Source organism: Hyaena hyaena, unplaced genomic scaffold (assembly GCF_003009895.1).
Source record: "Hyaena hyaena isolate Hyena2069 unplaced genomic scaffold, ASM300989v1 scaffold_768, whole genome shotgun sequence".
Classification (NCBI taxonomy): Eukaryota; Metazoa; Chordata; class Mammalia; order Carnivora; family Hyaenidae; genus Hyaena; species Hyaena hyaena.
Genome location: NW_024081403.1, coordinates 872,204 through 893,005, shown reverse-complemented (window position 1 = coordinate 893,005; position 20,802 = coordinate 872,204). Strand labels below are relative to the sequence as shown.

General features: G+C 41.2%; 1 protein-coding gene across 4 annotated transcripts in view; it reads right to left on the bottom strand.

Annotated features, from left to right (window-relative positions):
* Positions 1 to 20,802, bottom strand: part of LOC120221321 (regulator of G protein signaling 7 binding protein) — a 101,342-nt gene that overhangs the window by 3,802 nt on the left and 76,738 nt on the right. For 3 of the 4 annotated variants that reach the window (XM_039218646.1, XM_039218648.1, XM_039218649.1), the window contains 2 exons: positions 19,382 to 19,529; positions 8,720 to 8,790 (listed from right to left, as the gene is read on the bottom strand). In XM_039218646.1, the coding sequence (XP_039074577.1) occupies positions 8,720 to 8,790; positions 19,382 to 19,529 (219 nt within the window). Of the gene's footprint in view, positions 1 to 8,715; positions 8,791 to 19,381; positions 19,530 to 20,802 lie in introns of those variants that run through there. The other variant, XM_039218650.1, reaches the window with a different exon arrangement.

Below are 20,802 nucleotides of genomic sequence, written 5' to 3'. Positions count from 1 at the left end.
CAGATGTTAAGGAAAGGACAGGCTGCCTATTAAGGATGACTGCTGGTTTGGGGCATCTTTGTTGAGCATTTGTGACACCTTTCCCTAGCCCAGAGCTTGTCTGATCATCACCTAGGGCTGAGGTGACACAAAAGCTCAAAAATTCTTGGCAGAAATTCAGAACAGCTTTCTACACCCTAGGAAGCTGACACCGGCAGTAAATGCTGAAATTCAGCAGCAGTAAGTCTGCCTGGAATGGTTTGGAGTGAATTCAACTCTAAGGAAAGATGTCTTTCCACATTGATTGAAATCCTGTCTCTGAAATTATGGGCTGCCAAAAGAATGTGAAGAAAATGGAATGTTTCCCCTCTTGTGCTAAACTTTCTGGGCGAATCCACCTGACCTTGCTGGGAACCCTTTGATTTTTATTGTGAACATTTCAGACTTTTATAACATCTTTTCTCCAAAGTGCATGCTCTGAGAGAACTGTAACCAAGGACAGTTTTAGATGTGAAAATGAAACACGGAGAAAGGAAAAGGGAGGGAGGAAAGCAGAGGAGAAAGTGAAAGAAAAGGAGAATAGATAATTCGGCCATCAGCAAGTTAAAATCTTAGTCAGACAAAGCTTAATTCCTGGATACTACTAAAGCCAGGAACACTGCTCAAATTTCTTTTGCTAATAAAAGATGCTTATATACATGGTATGTTAATAAACAGAAGACATAAAATAAGAAGTTTTCAAATAATCAACTGAGCATTTGAGTTTAATCCTTTTTTAAAAGTTTATTCATTTTTGAGAGACAGAGAGAAACAGAGATGAGTGGGGGAGAGAGGAAGACACAGATTCGGAGGCAGGCTCCAGGTTCTGAGCTGTCAGCTGGAGTGCAACACAGGCTCAAACTGAAGAACCATGAGATCATGACCTGAGCCAAAGTCAGTCGCTTAACCGACTGAGCCACCCAGGCTCAGTTTAAAGTTTATAGCTATGCTCTCAGAATCAAGAGAAGTGCTCATAATGTAACTGTAGTTGCAAATTTCTATTCTAGAAGGAAAAGAGACCTTCAGCAAACTCAGTGGTCCTCAAACTTTAGCTGCATTAACAACATCTGAGGGCGTGTTAAAGTGCTGATTTCTGGCCCCACTTCCAGTGTTTCTGAATCAGTATGTCTGGGGTGGGGCCAGAGCATTCCGATTGCTTACAAGTTCCCAGACATGTTGATGTTACTGGTTCTGAGGCCACACTTTGAGAAGCTCTGCATTAATCAAAGGTCTGCTAAGTGCAGGCTCCATGTTGGGTGCTGAGGATTATACCTGATGGGTCCTGAGAGAAAGTCGGTTCTTGGTCTCAAGGATGTTTGCTTGAGTAACTATGAAGCTTTAATAGAAATGCCATAAGAGAGATACAAATACAATGCTTTGAGAACTCTTATGGGTGAACTTACTCCCAAGAGGAGGAGAAGGAAGAATGTAATTGTGGGAGATCATAGCGGTCTTGGTGTTGTTGTTGGGCTACAAGAAACAATGAGGAGAACTTGTACATTTGGTGAAGGGGGAGACGGGCTTTCTGCATGGAGAAAACAGTGTGAACAAAGTCATAGAGGTCAAAGGCAACTTGAATTTCATTCCAAGTAAACAATCCAGTCTGGAATGAAGGGTATACCAAGGAGGGAATAGTACAAAACAAAAATACACAGTATTCCTTAAATATGGCCATACCTTCTCTTGCCTCTCTGCCCTTACACACACTATTTCTTTTTCCAAAAAAGTCCACCCTTCTTGGACAAATGCCAATCCCTCCTTCAAGATTAGCTTACGACTTTCTTTGACTAATTTCATAATGTTCTTCTGGTTTTCGTTTTAGTCCCCTCTGTAAATCATAGTTCTTTCCCCTCAAAACTTAAATTTTGCTTTCCAGTGCTCTTCTCTATACATGCACTCTGTGGGTGGTCTCCACCAGCCGTAAGGCTTCAATTACCATTATGCTCATGATGCTTCAATATGTATTTCCACCCTCCCAGCTCACATGTCTCGCCTCAGCTTAAGACTTATACACCTACTGTTCACCGCTGAGCATTGCTCTGGGAGCTCCTCGCTCAAAAACTTAAACCATCCTCCATCTCTACTGCTCCTCCTCTCTTCCCTCTGAATTTCGGAATAGACAGACATAACATTCACCTCGCTTTTCAAGAGTGAACCTGGGTTGCGTCCTTGATTCTGCCTTCTCTCCTGTGCAGCCTATCAAGTTGTTCACATCCTCTTCTCCAACCCCTTAGCCTTAGGTCAGATCTTAAACATCTCTCACCTGGATTACTGCCACTGTCTCCTAATTGAATCCCTCTAATGGCTTCAGGATAAAATCCAAACCCCCAACCCTCCTTTTTTCTTTGAGCGAGAGAGAGTGGGGGGTGGGCGGGGGGGGGGGGGGGGATGGGCCGAGAGAGAATCTCAAGCAGGCCACAAGCCTAGTGAAAAGTTCAACCTCACGAACTGTGAGATCACAACCCAANCGGGGGGGGGGGGGGGGGGGGGGGGGGGGGGGGGGGGGGGGGTGGAGCATGGGCCGAGAGAGAATCTCAAGCAGGCCACAAGCCTAGTGAAAAGTTCAACCTCACGAACTGTGAGATCACAACCCAAGCAGAAATCAAGAGTTGGATGCTTAATCTCCTGAGCCACCCAGGCACCCCAAATCCAAACCTCTTAACATAGCGTATAGGTGCCTTTATGATATAGACCCATCTACCTCTCTAGTCTTTCATGTCTTTTTTTGTAACCACTTTACCAACTAATGAAGTGCTTATAGCTCATCAAAATGCCCTGCTCTTTCATCTCCTCATTTACCTTCACATATCTAGAATCTTCTGCCTAGAATTTTTTTTTTTATCTCTCTCTCTTTTTAATTTTTTTCACCTCTTTCTTTGGCTAACTATGAGTCATCCTCAGGAATCTCAGCTCACTTTCCAAAAAGCAGTTCTTGATACCAACAACCTTCTCTGCCACCTTTGCACCCTTGCCCCTTACAACTCAAATATGGCTAGATGAGAATCCAGTATATGTTTGTAGTGACCTGTGGCTGTTATGGCACTGTTGCAGTCTAAGTACTAGTTTCTTTGTCTTTCCAGTAGTGTGTGTGCATGCGTGCGTGTGTGTGTGAGTGTGTGTGAGTATGTGTGTTAGTTGTTTTTAGAATTCACATGCCCTACCCCCAAAACGTTGTCCCAATCTTTATGAAGGGAAGCATGTCATTTGGGAAGTCTTCTCAGGTAATTCTCACCCAATGTGTTCTGTTGAGGCAGAGAGCCTCCAGGGGGAAGAGACATCCCCACCACCTGACACAGAACTTGGCACATTATAGGTTACCGTAACGTGTTAGACGATGGTGGGGACACCAGATGTTAGGGAGAGAAGTCTGTTCTTCCTCTAGTAGACATTTGTGAGTAGGGGCTGAACATAGAGTAATGCATTAAGAAATTGATGTGTGAAGTAAGTGGAAGAGAGAAGGGAAGTACATATGTCATACTGAATCCTGGATGAAAGACTGCAGAGATTACAAAGAATATGGGGCTGCTGGAGTAAAAACTACCCAGAATAACATTCAGACACCAGATTGAAGCACACAAAGTCTTTATATGAGGCCCTGGAGAAAGGACCTAGAAGGTCATCTCTAGGCAACCAAGTGGCATAACAGCCCAGGTTTCTTCAGCTAGATATCATACACTTCTGCCCAACATGGCTAGGGTGGATATGGGGAGCGGCGTCCAGGTTGGAGTAGGTTGAGCATATGAGCCTGGGGGAACTGTTCCTAGACCCAGTTTAGTCTGGAGTAGCACTGTCTCCAGAAGGGACCCACGCTAGAGCATATTCAATTCCCACCTGATCCCCTTTAGACGGATTCTCATGCATGGTCTCAACAACCACATTCTAGGCAAGAGTGAATGTACAATCACCCCCCACAGCATTCACTAAGTCAGAATTCTGGAAAAGGTGAAACTGTCTTTCAGGCTTAATTTATTTCTGCCACCTTGTTTTGTTTGATTACAACATGCATTTAGAAGATGCTTGTCCTTCACTTTCCATTCTCCTTTTAGCCTTTGTCACTAACCTTGCAGGCTCCCCACAGGTGGTTCCATTTGTAATCCATTTGACACAGCAAGACTATCATAATTAATGAAGCTCCCTACAGCACTGCCAGTGACCCAGAATGTAGGACAGGAGAGGCGCTGAAGCAGTGGAAAGAACAGTGGGCTGAGAGCCAGGAGACTTGACCGTGGTCAGGAGCCTGCTGTGGAGCCGCGGCAAAAAGAGGACAGCTCACTTTTCTTTTGTGCATCTCTTTGTCTCCAGTCTTAAACGGGAAGGATTGAAAAGAAAAGGCACTGTCTAAAATGAGGGCATAATCGCTACCCATTAAAATTCTTGCTCTTGACCACCTTCCTTTACTGGCCAATGAAAATCAATTTAAAACAAACTGTTGTTGAGTCAAGTTTTGATTGTGGTAGGCAAGGAGGGAGGTACGTTTGAACCTTTAAGTGCTGAAATAAACATGGAAGTTTCTGAGTCGAGAACTAGGGCGGAGCCTAGAGAACAGGGGCATCAGAGCATCTCTGTCGTAGAATCCCCCAGCACCTGCCTGGCAGGATTTTCACATGGTCGGGGTGAGGTAAGAAGGAAGGGAACCACTAGTGGTATCTTTTCCCTTTTTTCTCTCTGCTTCAGACCCACATGTAAATGGAATACACAGAGGAAGGGAAGCAAGAGCCAGAAAGAAAACAGATGGCTTTCTATAATGGTTTTCATCCAGTTACAAAGATGTTTTGACAATAAGGTCCTAGAAAAAAGAACTGGAATACATTTTTCCACATTTTACCCCACACCATTTCTTGCACATATTAACCTAGACTCATATAATAAACAGATGAGTTGCAAAAGACTTCCAGGTAGGTCATGGGGTAGCTCCTATGGTCCGTGTTGGTTTATGGAATCAGATAGAGGGATCAGGCTGATTTGTTCATTAAAATGGTGCCATGTGCGTCTGAAAAAAAAAATGTTCCAAAGGGACCCAAGAGACTTTCCTTCAGGCTTTCTCAGACCCTCTGATTCTGACTCACATCCGCCTCTCCACTGGTCAGCACATAGTGACATCATGCTGTGAGTACCCATGAAACATGTAAAGAACAGAGATGTGGCATCACATGCTGAGGGTCCCATTTCTCCTCCAAGTGAAGAAACCTGAAATTCCCTGAATTGAAGCCTTTACCTCAGTTTTTTTTTTTACATTTCAAAATCGTATTGCATCATTCCCTCCTGAACAGGTCCTTGAATCTCCTAGCTTTTTCCTTTTCCTGCTCCAAACAGATTTAAAGTTTAAATCTTGAGTATCATTTATTTGGGCTATGCCCTTTTCACTCATGTTTTTATTCACGTTATCAATCATTTATTGTGATGGGTTATATTTTAAAAATATATTTAAAATTCTTTTTTCTCTTTATAAAAGTAATACAAAATTATACAAAATATTTATACTTTTTATGATTATAAAAATTTCCTAGATAAATAAAATGAAATTCCCATTTTTCCATTAATGCACATTTTGGAAACCATTGGATGCACTTCATGAACTGCAGAGGGAATGTTTTGGATGGTTTGATTTGAAAAAGAGGCTACATGGGGTCCACGAAATTCTGTCTGAGGGCCCTAGTAGTCAACCTCCTGGGCACCTGATTGTGAGGTACAGCGAGAGGCCTCCCTCCATGCTGTTGGCGGGTGGAACTTGCCAAACATATCAAGAAACTGAAAATAGCTTCACACATGAGCTCCAACTCCAAAGACACAGGGACCGATGTTCTGTACCAAAGGCTCAAGGTCAATGAGTGGTAGTAGAGGCTGTTCTATTTGGTGATGACACAGGATTCTTCTGAGCTAGGCTGGGCGGGCCAGCTGGCAAAGAATAACAATACCGACAATAACAACAAAGCACCTGTCCAGTATCTGCTCTCTGAAAGGTCTGTAGCAGACTTTCAATAGGTGGTGTTTCATTTAACCCTCAAGACAGCCCTCTGAAGTGAGTAACGCATGCTACATCTCCTTTCCAGAGCTGAGGAAAATGAAATTGCTGGAAGTTAAACAGCTTGTTCCAGGGCACAAAGTTAGTAAGTGGGAAAGGGCCGGCATTTGAACTCACGTATCGCATTAATCCAAAGTCCCTGGTCCCAACCACCATGTGGATTTCTAGCAACAATCTTCCATTCTGTGGTCGGAGGGCTCTCTTATCACCAGACTGTGTCACTAGAGGCCACTTTTAGGCAAACAGCCTTGAGTGATGGCATGCAGAAAGGGCCCACCACGACCTGGCCGAATACAGGTCCATCTATCAGGTGGCCCACCTCAAAATAGCCATAGACCCTAACTGACCAATAGGCTACTTACAACCAGGCACACTTACCAAAAAAGGGAACATCCCATATGTCTCCATTCCTCCTTGTCTTCTCCTTTTAAAAAAACAGCCCCCTCCCACCGCCTGATTGCAGACAGCCTCTCTGCTCTTCGGCCCACTGCTTCATTGACGTGTGGGCCATAAACTTCTATCTCCTTTGGTCTGCCTCTGGTGAATCCCCTTCACCTCTCATGCCACTGGCTTCCATCTGATCGTTGCCCCACCTTTGAGGGCCTTCCTCTGATCTTACAGACACCCCACTTAGACACCACGATGTCTGTTTACCAAAACCACCACCGCAAGGTCTCCACAACAATACCCCTGTGGCTCAAGCCCATTAGTCTGACCCCAGGCCCTTCAGGGGGGCTTCGAGTTAATAATTGATGCTCCGCACCCCTGCCTCTCATTTCCTGACACCCTGCCTCCATTCCGTGCAGCTCAGGCCACTACTTGTCGGCCTCTTCATCTGGTGTTCCCACTTCCACCTCTCCGCCTTATGCCGCGTTGCTCCCCGAGCCAGCAGGCTCCCAGCTCTGCTGCCAAATCCTCTCAGAGGCAAGCAGCACCCTGTCCTCCCTCCACCAGGCTTTGATCAGTGGGAACCTCATGAGTTTCTTTCTTACTCTAGAAACCCTTTCCCCACCCTCAGGATAGCTCTCTGGGAAGCTGGTGCTTCACTTAAGGCTGCTCTGGCCGCATAGGGAGATGTGCTCCTGTGAGTCCTTCATACGTGTCTTCAGACCCTGGGGCTGCAGGGTAGGCACAGATTGAACAAACATTTACTGTGTATGCCAGGGGTTTTACTGCTAGGAGCCAGGCATTGCTCTAGGTGCAGAATATACAATCATAGTTGACAAAAGCATATAGAGGTGGTTCCTCTATGGACGGTTCACTCTAGTGAAAACATCTTTTCATTTCTGTGTTAAAGTGTATATTTCCATAGCTCTGGAGACAGACTGCTGGGGACCACATCTCAACCATTCTATGTGACCTTAGCAGAGGTAGCTAACCTCTCTTTGCCCCAGTTTCCTGAAAATTGGGAAACATGAATAGTTGTTTCCCTGAAAGGCATTATTTGAATTAAATAAGTTGATACAGTTAACACATGTAAATTATTTAGGACAGTGGTTGTGATACTGTGATTTATAATAAGAAGTATATAGTTGGTCTTCCACCTCATTCCTGGCACAGAACTCCTAAAATCCTTGGAATTTCCCAAGTGATGACAACATGAAGGGATCTTTTGTTATGTTAACGAGCCTACTTTCAAGAACTGCCTAAGAGTGGGGGCTGGTTGCTAGGAGAATAACTCTGTCATTAGAAAGCTGGAACTTTCAGTCCCACCCCCAACCTCCAGGGAATGGAAGGAACTGAAGTTCAATCACCAATGGCCAATGATTTAATCAATCATGCCTATGTAATGAAGCCTCTATAAAAATCAGCAAAGGACAGGTTCAGGGAACTTTCAGGTTGGTGAACATGTGGAGATCTGAGGAGACTGGCACACTGAGGGAAGGAGGGATGGAGTCTCCTTGTCCTTTCCCCACAATCTGTGCCTGGCATCTGACATCTGGCTGTTCCTGAGTTACATCCTTTTATAATAAACTGGTGATCTAGTAAGTAAATGTTTCTCTGGGTTCTGTGAGCTGGTCTAGCAGATTGACTAAGTTCATGGAGGGGGCCATTGGAACTTCTAACCTGTACATCTCAAGTGGTGGAAGAGGGCAGTCACGCAGCCCTGAACTTGGGAGATCTGGTGCTGTCTCCCTGTCAGGTCAGAATTCAGATGAACTGCAGGATACCGCGCTGGCGTTCATGAATTGCTTGGTGGTGTGGAAAACCACCCCCACACTTTGGAATTGGGTGCAGAACCACAGCGGCACACTGTGAGGTCTCCATAGATGTTATTATTACTTCTTTTGGATAACGAAGCATCTATATGGCAGAGAGCTTCCTTCGGAAACTTCTAAAGTGTCTTCTTGTAGGCTGTAAACTTCTTATAGGCAAGGGTCAAGTCTCCGTTTCTTTTGTTTGCCACCCCTGGTACAATGCTTTCCACAGCAAGTCAATTAATCCATGCCCTTGACTGACAAGGCCAGTAGAGGAATCCTCTGTTTGAGGGTCAGAGTACAACTGTGTTTGCCTGAAGGACTCCATTTTCATGATCATATCTTCTTGAAGAGAGAGGAGTGTCTATTCAATGCCTTCTATTGTTTGTGTAAAACAAACTTGTAATTTCTCAAGAAACAAGTCCCAAGGTTATCATGTTAACAACATCCTCTGCCTCAAAGAGAAATGACAAGAACTTACCTTGATTTTTCAATGGTAAAGGCATAGTTTCCCTGAGTTTGCTTAAAAGGTTTTTCATTTCTCGCATGTCTCTGTAAAAGTGATAAAAAGAAAAATAATCAGCTGTAAAGTTTTGAAATGCAATCCCCGTCTGTTCTATGAGACAACTGAGAGACGAGAGCCTGTGCTTAATTGTACAAGCTCTAGTTTCCAGTGGGCAAATACTGAATTTATTTTGTTTTTAGAAGAAAAAATATCTGAGCTTGATGGCTCTGGAGTGAAAGAGATTACTCTGGCTAACATTTCCACGGGGCATTCTGCTGTGGGAGCCCTCATCTTGCCTTCATTGGACCAGACTCTTCTTGGATAATGAGGACAGTACTGCTGCTGTGTAAGAGGGAGGTCAAGGTCATGCAACCTGAGTAACAGGAGTACTCTGGGCAAAGCTGAGGCTGGGCGATGGTGCTCTCAGATCTTCTGGTCAGAGGGCTGTTGAGGCTGTACAGGTTCACTTGCTAGTGTCTCATTACTGTGATAGAAATTCAGTGTAACACAGGTGTTAGGGATTTACAAGGCTCAACATTTATTAAATTGGCTTGGAATGACGGGAGACTAACAGATTGTAAAATCTTCAGGGAAGAGCTCTTCACAGTGGCAGGGGATGTGGGGGTTGGGGGAGGCTGAGAGAGAGACAGAGAGACAGAGAGAGAGAAGGAGGCAGGGAGAGGGAAGCACTTGGGACAGATGGAATTTTCTCTAGGCAATGGCATGTGGGTAAGCCACTGCATACCTCTAACATCTCCCCTCTCACCTTCGAGTACATATGATTATTAAAACCACCAAACAGTGGAGGAGGAAGCCTTCTCAGGGAGCTTTTAGTCTGGGGTAAGGGTAAGGTGGACTTTTCAAGTCCATGGGACAGTGGTTCCCCACATGTTCAGGTGGTCGTCCGCTAGAGATAGTGTTCTTGAAAGCACAGGACATAGTGGTAGATTTTGTTTACAAGAGCAAAAATCTGATACATCTTTTAGTTAACTCCAGGATAGACAAGCAATAGCTGGTACAAAGGATTTATGGAAGTTTTTTTGAGAGGACAATCCTAAAGTTGAGGAAATTCTATCTACTAACTTATTTTTCTTCTGCTATATGAAGAAAAAGAACCACCATTTACTTTTATGTATGAAATCTCTCGGTTCTTTTCTTTCTCTTTTTTAAAATTTTAAGAAGGCTCCGCACCCAACGTGGGGCTTGAACTCACAGCTGTGAGATTAAGAGTTATATGCTCTACTGACTGAGCCAACCAGGCACCCCTGTCTCTCAGTTCATTTCTTGAAACACAGCTATTCTCTTGAGTATGGTTGGAGGACCACTTTTCCTAGGGGAGGCCTGACACCCTATAGTGTCTCTCGTTCAATATTAACTGACGTGTAAAAAGGAACTCTTTCTCCAGAATGGCTGATTGGAAAAGGAGAGGAAAGCAGACTTGTGGATCATGTATAGAAATAACACCTTTAAAAGCATTTAGAATTCTTTCCCCATAGGTATGAGGATCTGCCTGTGGGGCAGTAATGACCATAAACTGCAAAGGATATTTCTAGAGAGAAAAGGTGAAAGTGGGGGAGGGGGAGAATGAAAGGCATAGCCCTACATCCAGAAGTGCAAGGGGCACATTCTGATTTTCTGTAAAATTCTCAAGGGCAGGTGGAATGGGAGGTGGGGAGGCACAGGGTGGGAATCGGCTAGAAATGCAGTATGTGAGACTCAGGCCAAGTCTCTCTGGAAAGCACCAATTCTCAGTCCTGGTGCTGCACTGGAGAATCACTATATGCTGAGACCACACCCCATGAGAGCCTGATGCTGCTGGTTTATGGGGATGAGGCTCAGGAATCAATGTTGTCTGTGTTTTTTAACGTTTTATTTATTTTTGAGAGAGTGTGAGTGGGGGAGGCACAGAGAGAGGGGAGACAGAGGATCTAAAGCAGTCTCTGTGCTGATAGCAGCAAGCCTGAGGCAAGGCTTGAATTCATGAACTGTGAGATCAAGACCTGAGCCGGAAGTCCCCGACATTCATCTCCGGACACTCATCCAACTGAGCCACCCAGGTGCCCTAGGAATCAGTGTTTTTAAAAAGCCCTCCTGGGGCATCTGGATGGCTCAGTCGGTTAAGCGTCGGACTTCGGCTCAGGTCTTGATGCAGTCTGTGGGTTCCAGCCCTTCATCAGGCTCTGCTCACAGCTCAGAGCTTGGAGCCTGCTCTGTCCCTCCCCCACTCACACTCTGTCTCTCTGTGTCTCTGTCTCTCAAAAATAAATAAATATTAGAAAAATTTTAAAGAAAAATAAAAAGCCCTCCTGATGATTTTAATGTGCAGCCTAGGGTGAGACCCACTGGTCTCTTAGGGAAGACAGAGGGGAACCTAGGAAAGGCTGCCTTACCAGGCCAGGTCTCTTGTACCTACTTGTCTCTGTCGTTCCCACCTCCTTTGACTTGAATCTGACTTCAAGACTGAACTTCAAAACTGTGGTCTATACTCTCCTTTTTTTTAAATAGAGGGAAAATTGGTATGTAGCATTATTTAAGTTTCAGGTGTACAACATTATAATTTGCCATCCGTATGTACTACAAAGTGATCACTAGGAGTCTTATTATGATGTCACCTTCTAATTGACCCCCTTCAACCATTTTACCTACCTCCATCCCCCAACCTTCCCCCTGGTAACCACCAATCTGTTCTCTTGTATCTATGAGTTTGTGTTTCTTTCATTTTGTTTTGATTTTTTAAATTCCATGAATGAGTGGGATTATATGGTACTCGTCTTTCTCTGTGTGACTTATTTTACTTAGCATAATCCTTCAAGGTGAGCCCATGTTGTTGCAAATAGCAAGCTGAGTAGTTTTCCATTATAAAACACACACACACACACACACACACACACACACACACACACACACACACTCCACCCCATATCTTCTTTATCCATTCATCCACTTATGGACATTTAGATTGTTTCAGTTTCTTGCCTATTGTAAACACGGCAGCAACGAGTATAGATGTGCATAAATCGTTTTGAATCAGGGGTGCCTGGGTGGCTCAGTTGGTTGGGCATCTGACTTCAGCTCAGGTCACGACCTCACAGTTTGTGGGTTCGAGCCCCGCATCGGGCTCTGTGCTGACAGCTAGCTCAGAGCCTGGAGCCTGTTTCTCGGATTCTGTGTCTCCCTCTCTCTTATTCTCCCTTGCTCATGCTGTCTCTCTCTCTCTTTCTCTCTCTCTCTCAGAAATAAATAAAAAATTTTAAAAAATCATAAATCATTTTGAATCAGTATTTTCATATTCTTTGGAAAAATACCTAGAAAGTGGAATGGCTGGGTCATATGGTAGTCCTATTCTTATTCTTTTTTTTTTTTTTTTTTGAGAAACCTCCATACTGTTTCCATAGTGGCGGCACCAATTTACATTCTCATCAGTGAGAGATCCCTTTTTTCCACATCCTTGCCAACACTTGGTATTTCTTGTCTTTTTGGTATTAGCTCTTCTAAGTGGTGGCTGGTAATATCTCATTTTAGTTTTGATTTGTATTTGTCTGATGATTAGTGATGTCAAACATCTTTCTATGTGCCTGTTGCCCAACTCTGTGTTCTTTGAAAAAATGTCTATTCAGATCTTCTGACCATTTTTAATTGGATTGTTTCTTTGTTGTTGTACAAGTTCTTTACATATTTTGGGTTGTAACCTTTGTTGGGTATATGACTTGCAAAATGTTTCTCCCATTCAGTAGATCACCTTTTTGTTTTAATGATGGTTTCTTTCATGATGCAAAATATTTTCAATTCTATATAATCCCATTTGTTTATTTTGCTTTGGTTTCCCTCGCCTTTGGAATCAGATACACACAAAAATATCACTAAGACTCAGGAGTTTACCACTTATGTTTTCTTACAGGACTTTTGTGGTTTCAGATCTTACATTCAGGTTTTTTGTCCATTTTTGAGTTAATGTTTGTGCATCGTGTAAGGCAGTAGTCTAGTTTCATTCTATTGCATGTGGCTGTCTAGTTTTTCCAGCACCACTTGTTGAAGAGAATGTTCTTTCACCATTGTATCTTCTCAGCTCCTTTGTCATAAAGTAATTGTTCATATATTTGTTCAATTCTGGGCTCTCCATTTTGTTCTATTGATGTGTGTATATGTGTGTTTATGCTAAAATAACATGGTTTTGATTACTATAGTTTTGTAGTATAGCTTGAAATCAGGGAGTGTAATACCTTCACCTTTCTTCTTCTTTATCGACAATATTTGGCTATTCAAGATCTTTTGTGGTGCCATGCAAATTTTGGAATTATTTGTTCTAGTTCTGTGATAAATTTCACTGAAATTTTGATGAGGCTTGTACTGAATCTATAGATTGTCTTGGATAGTATGGACATTTTAACACTATTAATTCTTCCAATCCATGAGCATGGGATATTTTTTCCATTTATTTGTGTCTTCATTTTCTTTTATTAGTGTCTTATAGTTTTCAGTGTATAGGTCATTCACCTTGGTTAAATTTATTCATAGGTTTTTGATGCAATTCTAACGGAATTATTTTTTAAATTTTTCTTTCTGATAATTTGTGATTAGTATATACAAATGCCACAGATTTCTGTGTGTTGATTTTGTATCCTGCTACTTTGCTGAATTAATTTATTAATTCTAACATTTTTTTTTTATTGGAGTTTTTTGGGCTTTTTCTATATAGTATCATGTCACCTGCACATAGTGACAGTTTTGCTTCTTCGTTATGATTTGGACACTTTTTAATTTCTTTTTCTTGCCTAATTATTGTTGTAAGGATATTCATTACTATGTTGAATAAAACCAAGTGGCCATTCTTGTCTTATTATTGATTTTAAAGGAAAAGCATTCACCTATTCACCACTGGCTGTGATGTTAGCCATGGATTTGTCATATGTGACAAATGTTGCCTTATGTTCCCTCTATGCTCACTTTATTGAGTATTCATAAAAAATGGTATTGAATTGAATCAAATGCTTTCTCTGTAGCTATTGAGATGATCATATAATTTTCATACTTCATTTTGTTGATCTGGTGTGTCATACTGACTGATTTGCAGATGCTGAACCATCCTTGTGTTCCTGGAATAAACTCCATTGATCATGGTGTATGAATACAATAATGTATTATTGTCTTCAGTTTGCTAATAATTTGTTGAGAATTTCTGCATCAATGTTCATCAATGATATCGGCCTGTAATTTTCTTCTTTTGTGATGTGTTTGTCTGGTTTTGGTATCAGGTTATGCTAGCCTCATAAAATGACTTTGGAAGTGTTTCCACCTCTTCAATTTTTTTTTGGAAGAGTTTAAGAATGATAGGTATTAAATATTCTAATGTTTCATAGCATTCACTTTGAAGCTGTTTGGTCCTGGACTTTTGTTTTCTGGCACATTTTTGATTACTGATTTCATCACCTTAGTAGTAATTGGTCTGTTTAGATTTTCTACTTCCTCATGATCCAGTCTTGGAAGAGTGTATGTTTCTAGGAATTTATCCTTTTCTTCTAGATGGTCCAGTTTGTTAGTGTATACTTGTTTGGAGTAGTTTTTATGGTCCTTTGTATTTCTGTGATGTCAGTTGTAACTTCTCCTTTTTGATTTCAGATTTTAATTTATTAAAAGCCTTCTCTCGTTTTTCTTGGTTAGCCAAGTTCAAGGTTTTTCAGTTTTATCTTTTCAAAGAACCAACTCTTAGTTTCATTGGTCTTATTGTGTATTTTTTGTCCCCTTAGGTCTCTGTTTCATTTCTTTCAACTCTGCATTTATTATTTCCTTCTTTCTACTGAATCTGGGCTTTGCTTTTTTTCTAGCTTTGTAGATGTAAAGTTAGGTTGATTATTTGATATTTTTCTTGCTTATGGAGGTAAATCTGCTATCATCTTCCCTCTTAGACCACTTTGGCTACATCCTACAGATTTGGTATGTCATAATTCTGTTTTCATTGTTCTCTCTCTTTTTTTAATTTCTTAAAAAAATTTTTTTAAATGTTTTATTTATTTTTGAGAGAGAGAGAGACAGTGTGAGCAGGGGAGGGCCAGAGAGAGAGGGAGACAGAGAATCAGAAACAGTCTCCACGCTCTGAGCTGGCTGGCAGCACAGAGCCCGACTTGGGGCTAAAACCCACAACCTGTGAGATCATGACCTGAGCTGAAGTGGGACACTTAACTGACTGAGCCACCCAGGCAGCCCATCTTTTTTTTAAAATTTCTTTATTGGCATCTTTTATGGTCCAGTGGTTGTTTAGTAGCATGTTGTTTCATTTCTACATTTTTATAGTTTTTTTCCAGTTTTCTTTTTGTAACTGATTTCTAGTTTCATACCATTGTAGTCAAAGAAGATACTTGGTATGATTTCAGGCTTTCTGAATTTACTGAGACTTGTTTGTGGCCTAACATGTAATCGATCTGTCTTGGAGAATGTTCCATGTACACTTGAAAAGAATGTGTATTCTTTTGCTTTTGTGTGCAATGTCTGTATATATCTATTAAGTGCATCTGGTCTAATGTGTCATTTAAGGCCAGTTTTCCTTATTAATTTTGGGTTTATATGATCTCTACATTGATGTCAGTAGGATGTTAAAGTCCTCTACTATTAGTGTATTGCTGTCAATTTCTTCCTTTAGGTCTGATAATGTTGGTTTTATATATCTTCATGCTCCTATGTTGGATGCATATATATTTAAGAGTGTTATGTCTTTTTGTTGTTTTGATCCCTTTACACTATGTAATGCCCTTCTTTGTCAATTATTACAGTCTTTGTTTTAAGTAAAGTTTTAAGTCAATGTGGGGCTTGAACTAATGACCATAAAATCAAGAATCACATGCTCTATCAACTGAGCCCATCAGGCATCCCCTATTATCATAGTCTTTGTTATAAAGTCTACTTTGTCTGCTATGAATATACCTACACCAGCTTTATTTTCATTTCCATTTGCCTGAAATATCTTTCTCTACCCCTTCACTTTCAGTCTGTGTGTGTCCTTACTTCTGAAGTGAGTCTCTGGTAGATAGTATATAGATGGGTCTTCATTTGTCCCTTTAGTCACTCTGTCTTTTGATTGGAGAGTTTAGTCCATTTAAAGTAACTAATTAAGTACTTACTACCATTTTGTTAATTGTTTTCTGCCTGTTTTTATAGTTCCTCTCTTTTCCTTTCTTCTTTCTCTCTTCCCTTGTGGTTTGATCATTCTTTTTGTATTTTGTTTAGATTCTTTTCTCATCTTCTTTTGTGTATTCACAATTAGTTTTTGCTTTGTGGCTTACCATAAGTTCACATACAAGTTCCTATGTGTATAATGGTCTGTTTTGAGTTAATAGCAACATGACAAAACTTGACAATTTTTTCTCTCCCCTCCCATTTTATATTTTTGATGTCACATTTTTACATCTTTTAATTTTATGCATCCTTTAGTTATTATAGTTTTAGTTAACTGTACTATCTTTGTCTTTTCACCTTCATAGTTGGTTTGTAAGTGGTTTATTCACTACTTTTACTATACATTTAACTTTTCCAGTAGAATTTCATATATATTCCCTTGTTATTAATTAGTATCATTTCTTTTCAGTTTAGAGAAGTCACTTTAACATTTATTGTGATACTAGGTTAGTGATGATAAGCTCCTTTATAGTTTTTGCTAATGCGGAAAATTCTTAATCACTCTTTCAATTTTGAATAACTTGCCGAGAATTCTTGGTGATTTTTTTTTCCCTTTCAGCACTTTGAATATGTTATGCCACTCTTCTGGCTAGCAAGGTTTCTGTTGAAAAATCTTCTGGCATACTCATGGGAAGCTCTTGATGCTTTCAACATTTTCCCTTATCCTTAACTTTTACAATTTTAATTATAATGTGTCTTGTTGTGGACCTCTTTGGGTTCATTTTATTTGGGACTCTATGCTTCTTACACCCGGATTACACTCAGATTAAAAGTTTTCAAGGCTTATTTTTTCAAATAAGTTTTCTGGCTTTTTTTCTCTCTCTTCTTTCTTAAACCTCTATAATATGGACATTATTCCACTTGATACCTCAGAGGTTCCTTAAGTTATCTTCATTTTTTAAAAGTTCTTTTTTCTTTTTGCTGTTTTGCCCAGGTGACTTCTATTCTTTGTCTTCTAGCTTGTCGATCTGGTTTTTGGCTTCATCCAGTCTGCTGTTGAACTCCTCTCGTATACTTTTCAGCTCAGTTATGGTATTCTTCAGCTCTGTAACTACTGTATGAAACTTTCTTATATTTTCTGTCTCTTGGTTGAGGATCTCCATGTTCATCCATTCTTTTCCTGAGTTCAGTGGGCATCTTTATGACCATTACTTTAAACTCCTTATCAGGTAGGTTGCTTACCTCTGTTTCATTAATATATTTTTTCTGATGTTTTATTTTATTTGTTTTGTTGTTGTTTGTTTGAAATGTAATGTTTTGTTGAAACATTTTGTCCTACTCTCTGTGTTTGTTTGTATGTAATAGTCAAATCAACTATGCCTTCCAGTCTTGAAGAATGTCCTTGGACAGGAGTTGTCATGTGGAGCCCAGATCTACAATCTTCTCTGATGACCAGAGCTAGGCGCTCAAGTATTGTCCTCTCTAGGGGCTGCACACAGCCCTGTGCTGTGGCAACAAGGTTGTATGTGTGGGATTGGGGTAGGTGGGATTAGCACTTGGCCTGGCTATGACGTGTGGTTTTGCTCTGACTATGGGCATGCTTACCAGGTCTAACAGTTTAGAGGGATGGTTCCAAAATGGTGCCTCCCAATACCGAACTAATCAAGGTAGGAAGAGGTCACATATATGGTCACCACCAATATCTCTGTCTCTGGATAAAGTCCCATCATTTTCCTGCCTCTCTGGCAGGTGCTATAAGTTGAGTGAGTTTCCTTCACATATAACCCAGGCACTTTTCAATGGCATTTTTATGCTACGTCCCAGAGCGAGTGAATCTGTGCATGAGTCCTTAAACGTGGGTTCTCCATTCCCTTCAGTTTTACAGTTATCTTGGATGTAATCCTCATTGATTTTCAAAGCCTGGTATTTAGGGGGCTCATATCTCTCATGTAGGATCTAAGGGTTGGAATGCCTGGTGTGGAGCACAAACCCCTCACTTCTTAGGGAAAAGTTACCTACTTTTGAAATCCCTCCTGATTGTGGATCATGGCACTTAGGGTGGAGTCTTTTTGGCAAGGCAGTGTCTTTGCCTCTCCTACTCATCTCAGTGCTGTCCTTTTCGTCCTTTATTGTAGAGGCTCTGTTCGTCCAATTTGCTGTACTTTTTCAGTGGAATTTATTCCATAAATCATTGTGTATTTGTCAGATCCATGAAAGGGAGTGAGTTCACATCTTCTTATGCCGCCATCTTGAACCCAACTCCAGCCTCTCTTATATTTATTGCCAGCCATAGCTTGCTTTCTTACAAGCTCAGAAGGCTTAGATATAGCTGCTGTGCAAGGTTTCTGAAAAGGAAAATGTCTTTGCTGATGGATTATGCCCTGATCATGGCCCTCTGGCAGATATTTCTTCCTGGAAATAGAGCAAAGCATTTTCTATTTCATAAATTAAGATAAATCATTCCCTCACCATTTGTCTATAGCTCTATCAGACCGTGCCAAACAGCCTTATTGTTTGAATTGTTAGATTTCCAAGCTTATACAAAATCCAAGTTTTATTAATAGCACATAATTATCACACGCTTCAATTTTCTATAAACACAGAAATTCAGTAATTAGCTTTAGAATTATATTACAATATGAAAGTAGAACCACAATGGCTATAAGTGCCATTGTGTGTTACATTTCTAAAAATAAAAAAATAAAATGTTCATTATCTTGTCAATGATTCAACTCTACACAAAGCACAGAGTGGAACTGCCCAGTATTCATTCAACTGCTTTGTGCCAGCTCTAGGGACATTAGTCACAAAGGACATGCTAGTGCTGTGAAGGCCAATAAATAAGGGCCTCGTCCTCCTGCCTCACAGAATGGCATTTTAGCATCTAGATGAGCCACGGCACTTACTATTATATTATTATTGCTTCCTTTCCCCAAGTGAAACCGAATCACTGTAGAATCTCTTCCCAAGAAGGAAACTCCCTGTCTAGCAGTGAGCTGGTGCTTGTTAAGATAAATGCATTCACTCGCTTTGACCACTAAGGGGCTGCCGGCTGCATTTTGGGAAAGCAAGAGAAGGGAGCGCTATGAAAAGCTGTCTGTCAACTGGATAGAATGCGCAGCCCTGGACTGGCACCTAAGCAGGCCATTCCATACACTTGAAATCTCAGAATCTACAGGAGGCATATTTGCCTGATTTTGGATTCTTTTCCCTTTAAGCAAATGGACATTTTCATACCCAGCCCTGTGGGTAAACTGTGGTGGTATATGGATCCCACTTTCTCCCTTCCCGAGGAAGCACAATGTTTTCATGTCCATGGAGACACAATGTGTTGGAGCAGGGTGAGAAGACCCCTGGGAGCCTATGATTACTGGAAATTCTACCAGTTCTACTGCAGGGTTTGGACTCCTCCCCTTCTGCTGTCTTAGTTTTCTGAGATTTCTGAAATATGAATATGAATGAGAAAATCTCAACTTTTATAGCGCCTAAGAGTATTAGCTGGAGGAATACTGGTGGTAACTTCCCTCTTACCTTTCAGTGTTCTCAATGTCTGTGGAAACCTGCCAGGAATGTTGCGGAATATCTACAGGGGATGACGAGGAGTCCTCTAGAGCAGGTGTTTCGGTACCCTCCTCAATTTTGCAATCCAAACTCTTGGTTCCCCCACCAGGCTCCTTTCCTAAAGAGGGGGGAGGGGGGGTTGGTAAAGAAAAGGATAAGAAATCAGAAATGCAAGCTCTATAGCCACAGTATCATTGCAAAGATTGTCTATGCTTTGAGTCATAGGCTCCATTAACCCTAAAAACTTCTGAATATTAAATACAATACTAATTCAGTTATTTATGAGTAATACTGAATATAGATACCTATCTCTGCTTCTAGCTATATAAATATGTGTGTGTGTGTGTGTGTGTGTGTGTGTGTGTGTGCATAGCATGTTTCACAACATTCTGGGAAAACCCGAAGGTCAAGGTAAAAGTGAGGGCTCCATCTTTGACGGAATACTGGTGCTCTATAATCCATTCTTAGTGAGACAGATCAGGTCAGCTTGAGGGGGGGTTTCAGCCTGTGAAATCATGCTGGTTTTTGGTTCTTTGATTCAGGAGCAACTACGAGGGCCAAGATCAGGTGACATGCCGCAGGTAGAATGGGAGCTCCTACCCTTGTCTCTGACTCTGACACTCTGACACTGACTCTCTTGGATTCATCTCCCTTAAATAAATGTGAATTTGGGGACCCAGTATGTGGAAAGTAGTTATATTAGTATGTGGGAAATAGCAGAGATTGTGGACTTGCCTTTCATTTCCTTGGCTTTCCAACCTCCTTCACATTATCCTTCTCTGAGGAAACAGTTCAGCCTCAAGATCCAGCCTTCCGCTTCTGAGAACATAAAGTGCCCTGTACATACTGGGTAGCCATCCACAGCCATGCACTGCCACTCTGCTAAGACTTGTATTTACCATGATTGATCTCACGTGAATACATCAATACTTTCTAGAAACAAATCTCCAAATTGGTTCAGCAATAAATTCATATGAAATGAAATCGAAGTCACAGTCTATGGCCCAGATATCCTCTGTCAATGTCTTTTATTCTGCTCTGAGCCCTTGCCATCTGCAAGGGTTATCCTGGTGTCATGGAAATGGCATTTGAAGCCCAAGAAGTGAGTTTTATCAGTTCACTCACTCACTCATTCATTTATTCACTTAAAAATATTTCTTGAGTGTCAGCTAAGGCTCAGGTACTGGGCTTGATGCTAGATTGTTTATTATTCTTTTATCTCATTTTATTTCTCTTATGAAGATACAGCTCTGGACTAGTTGGTAAGAATGTATTATATCCCATATTGTTGAATATTCACGAGATAGCAGCCACCCCAGATTACCTCTTAGCTCAGTTTTCCTAGTACTGATGTGTGTTTTGCATGGTTAAAAAAAATAAACAAAAAATTA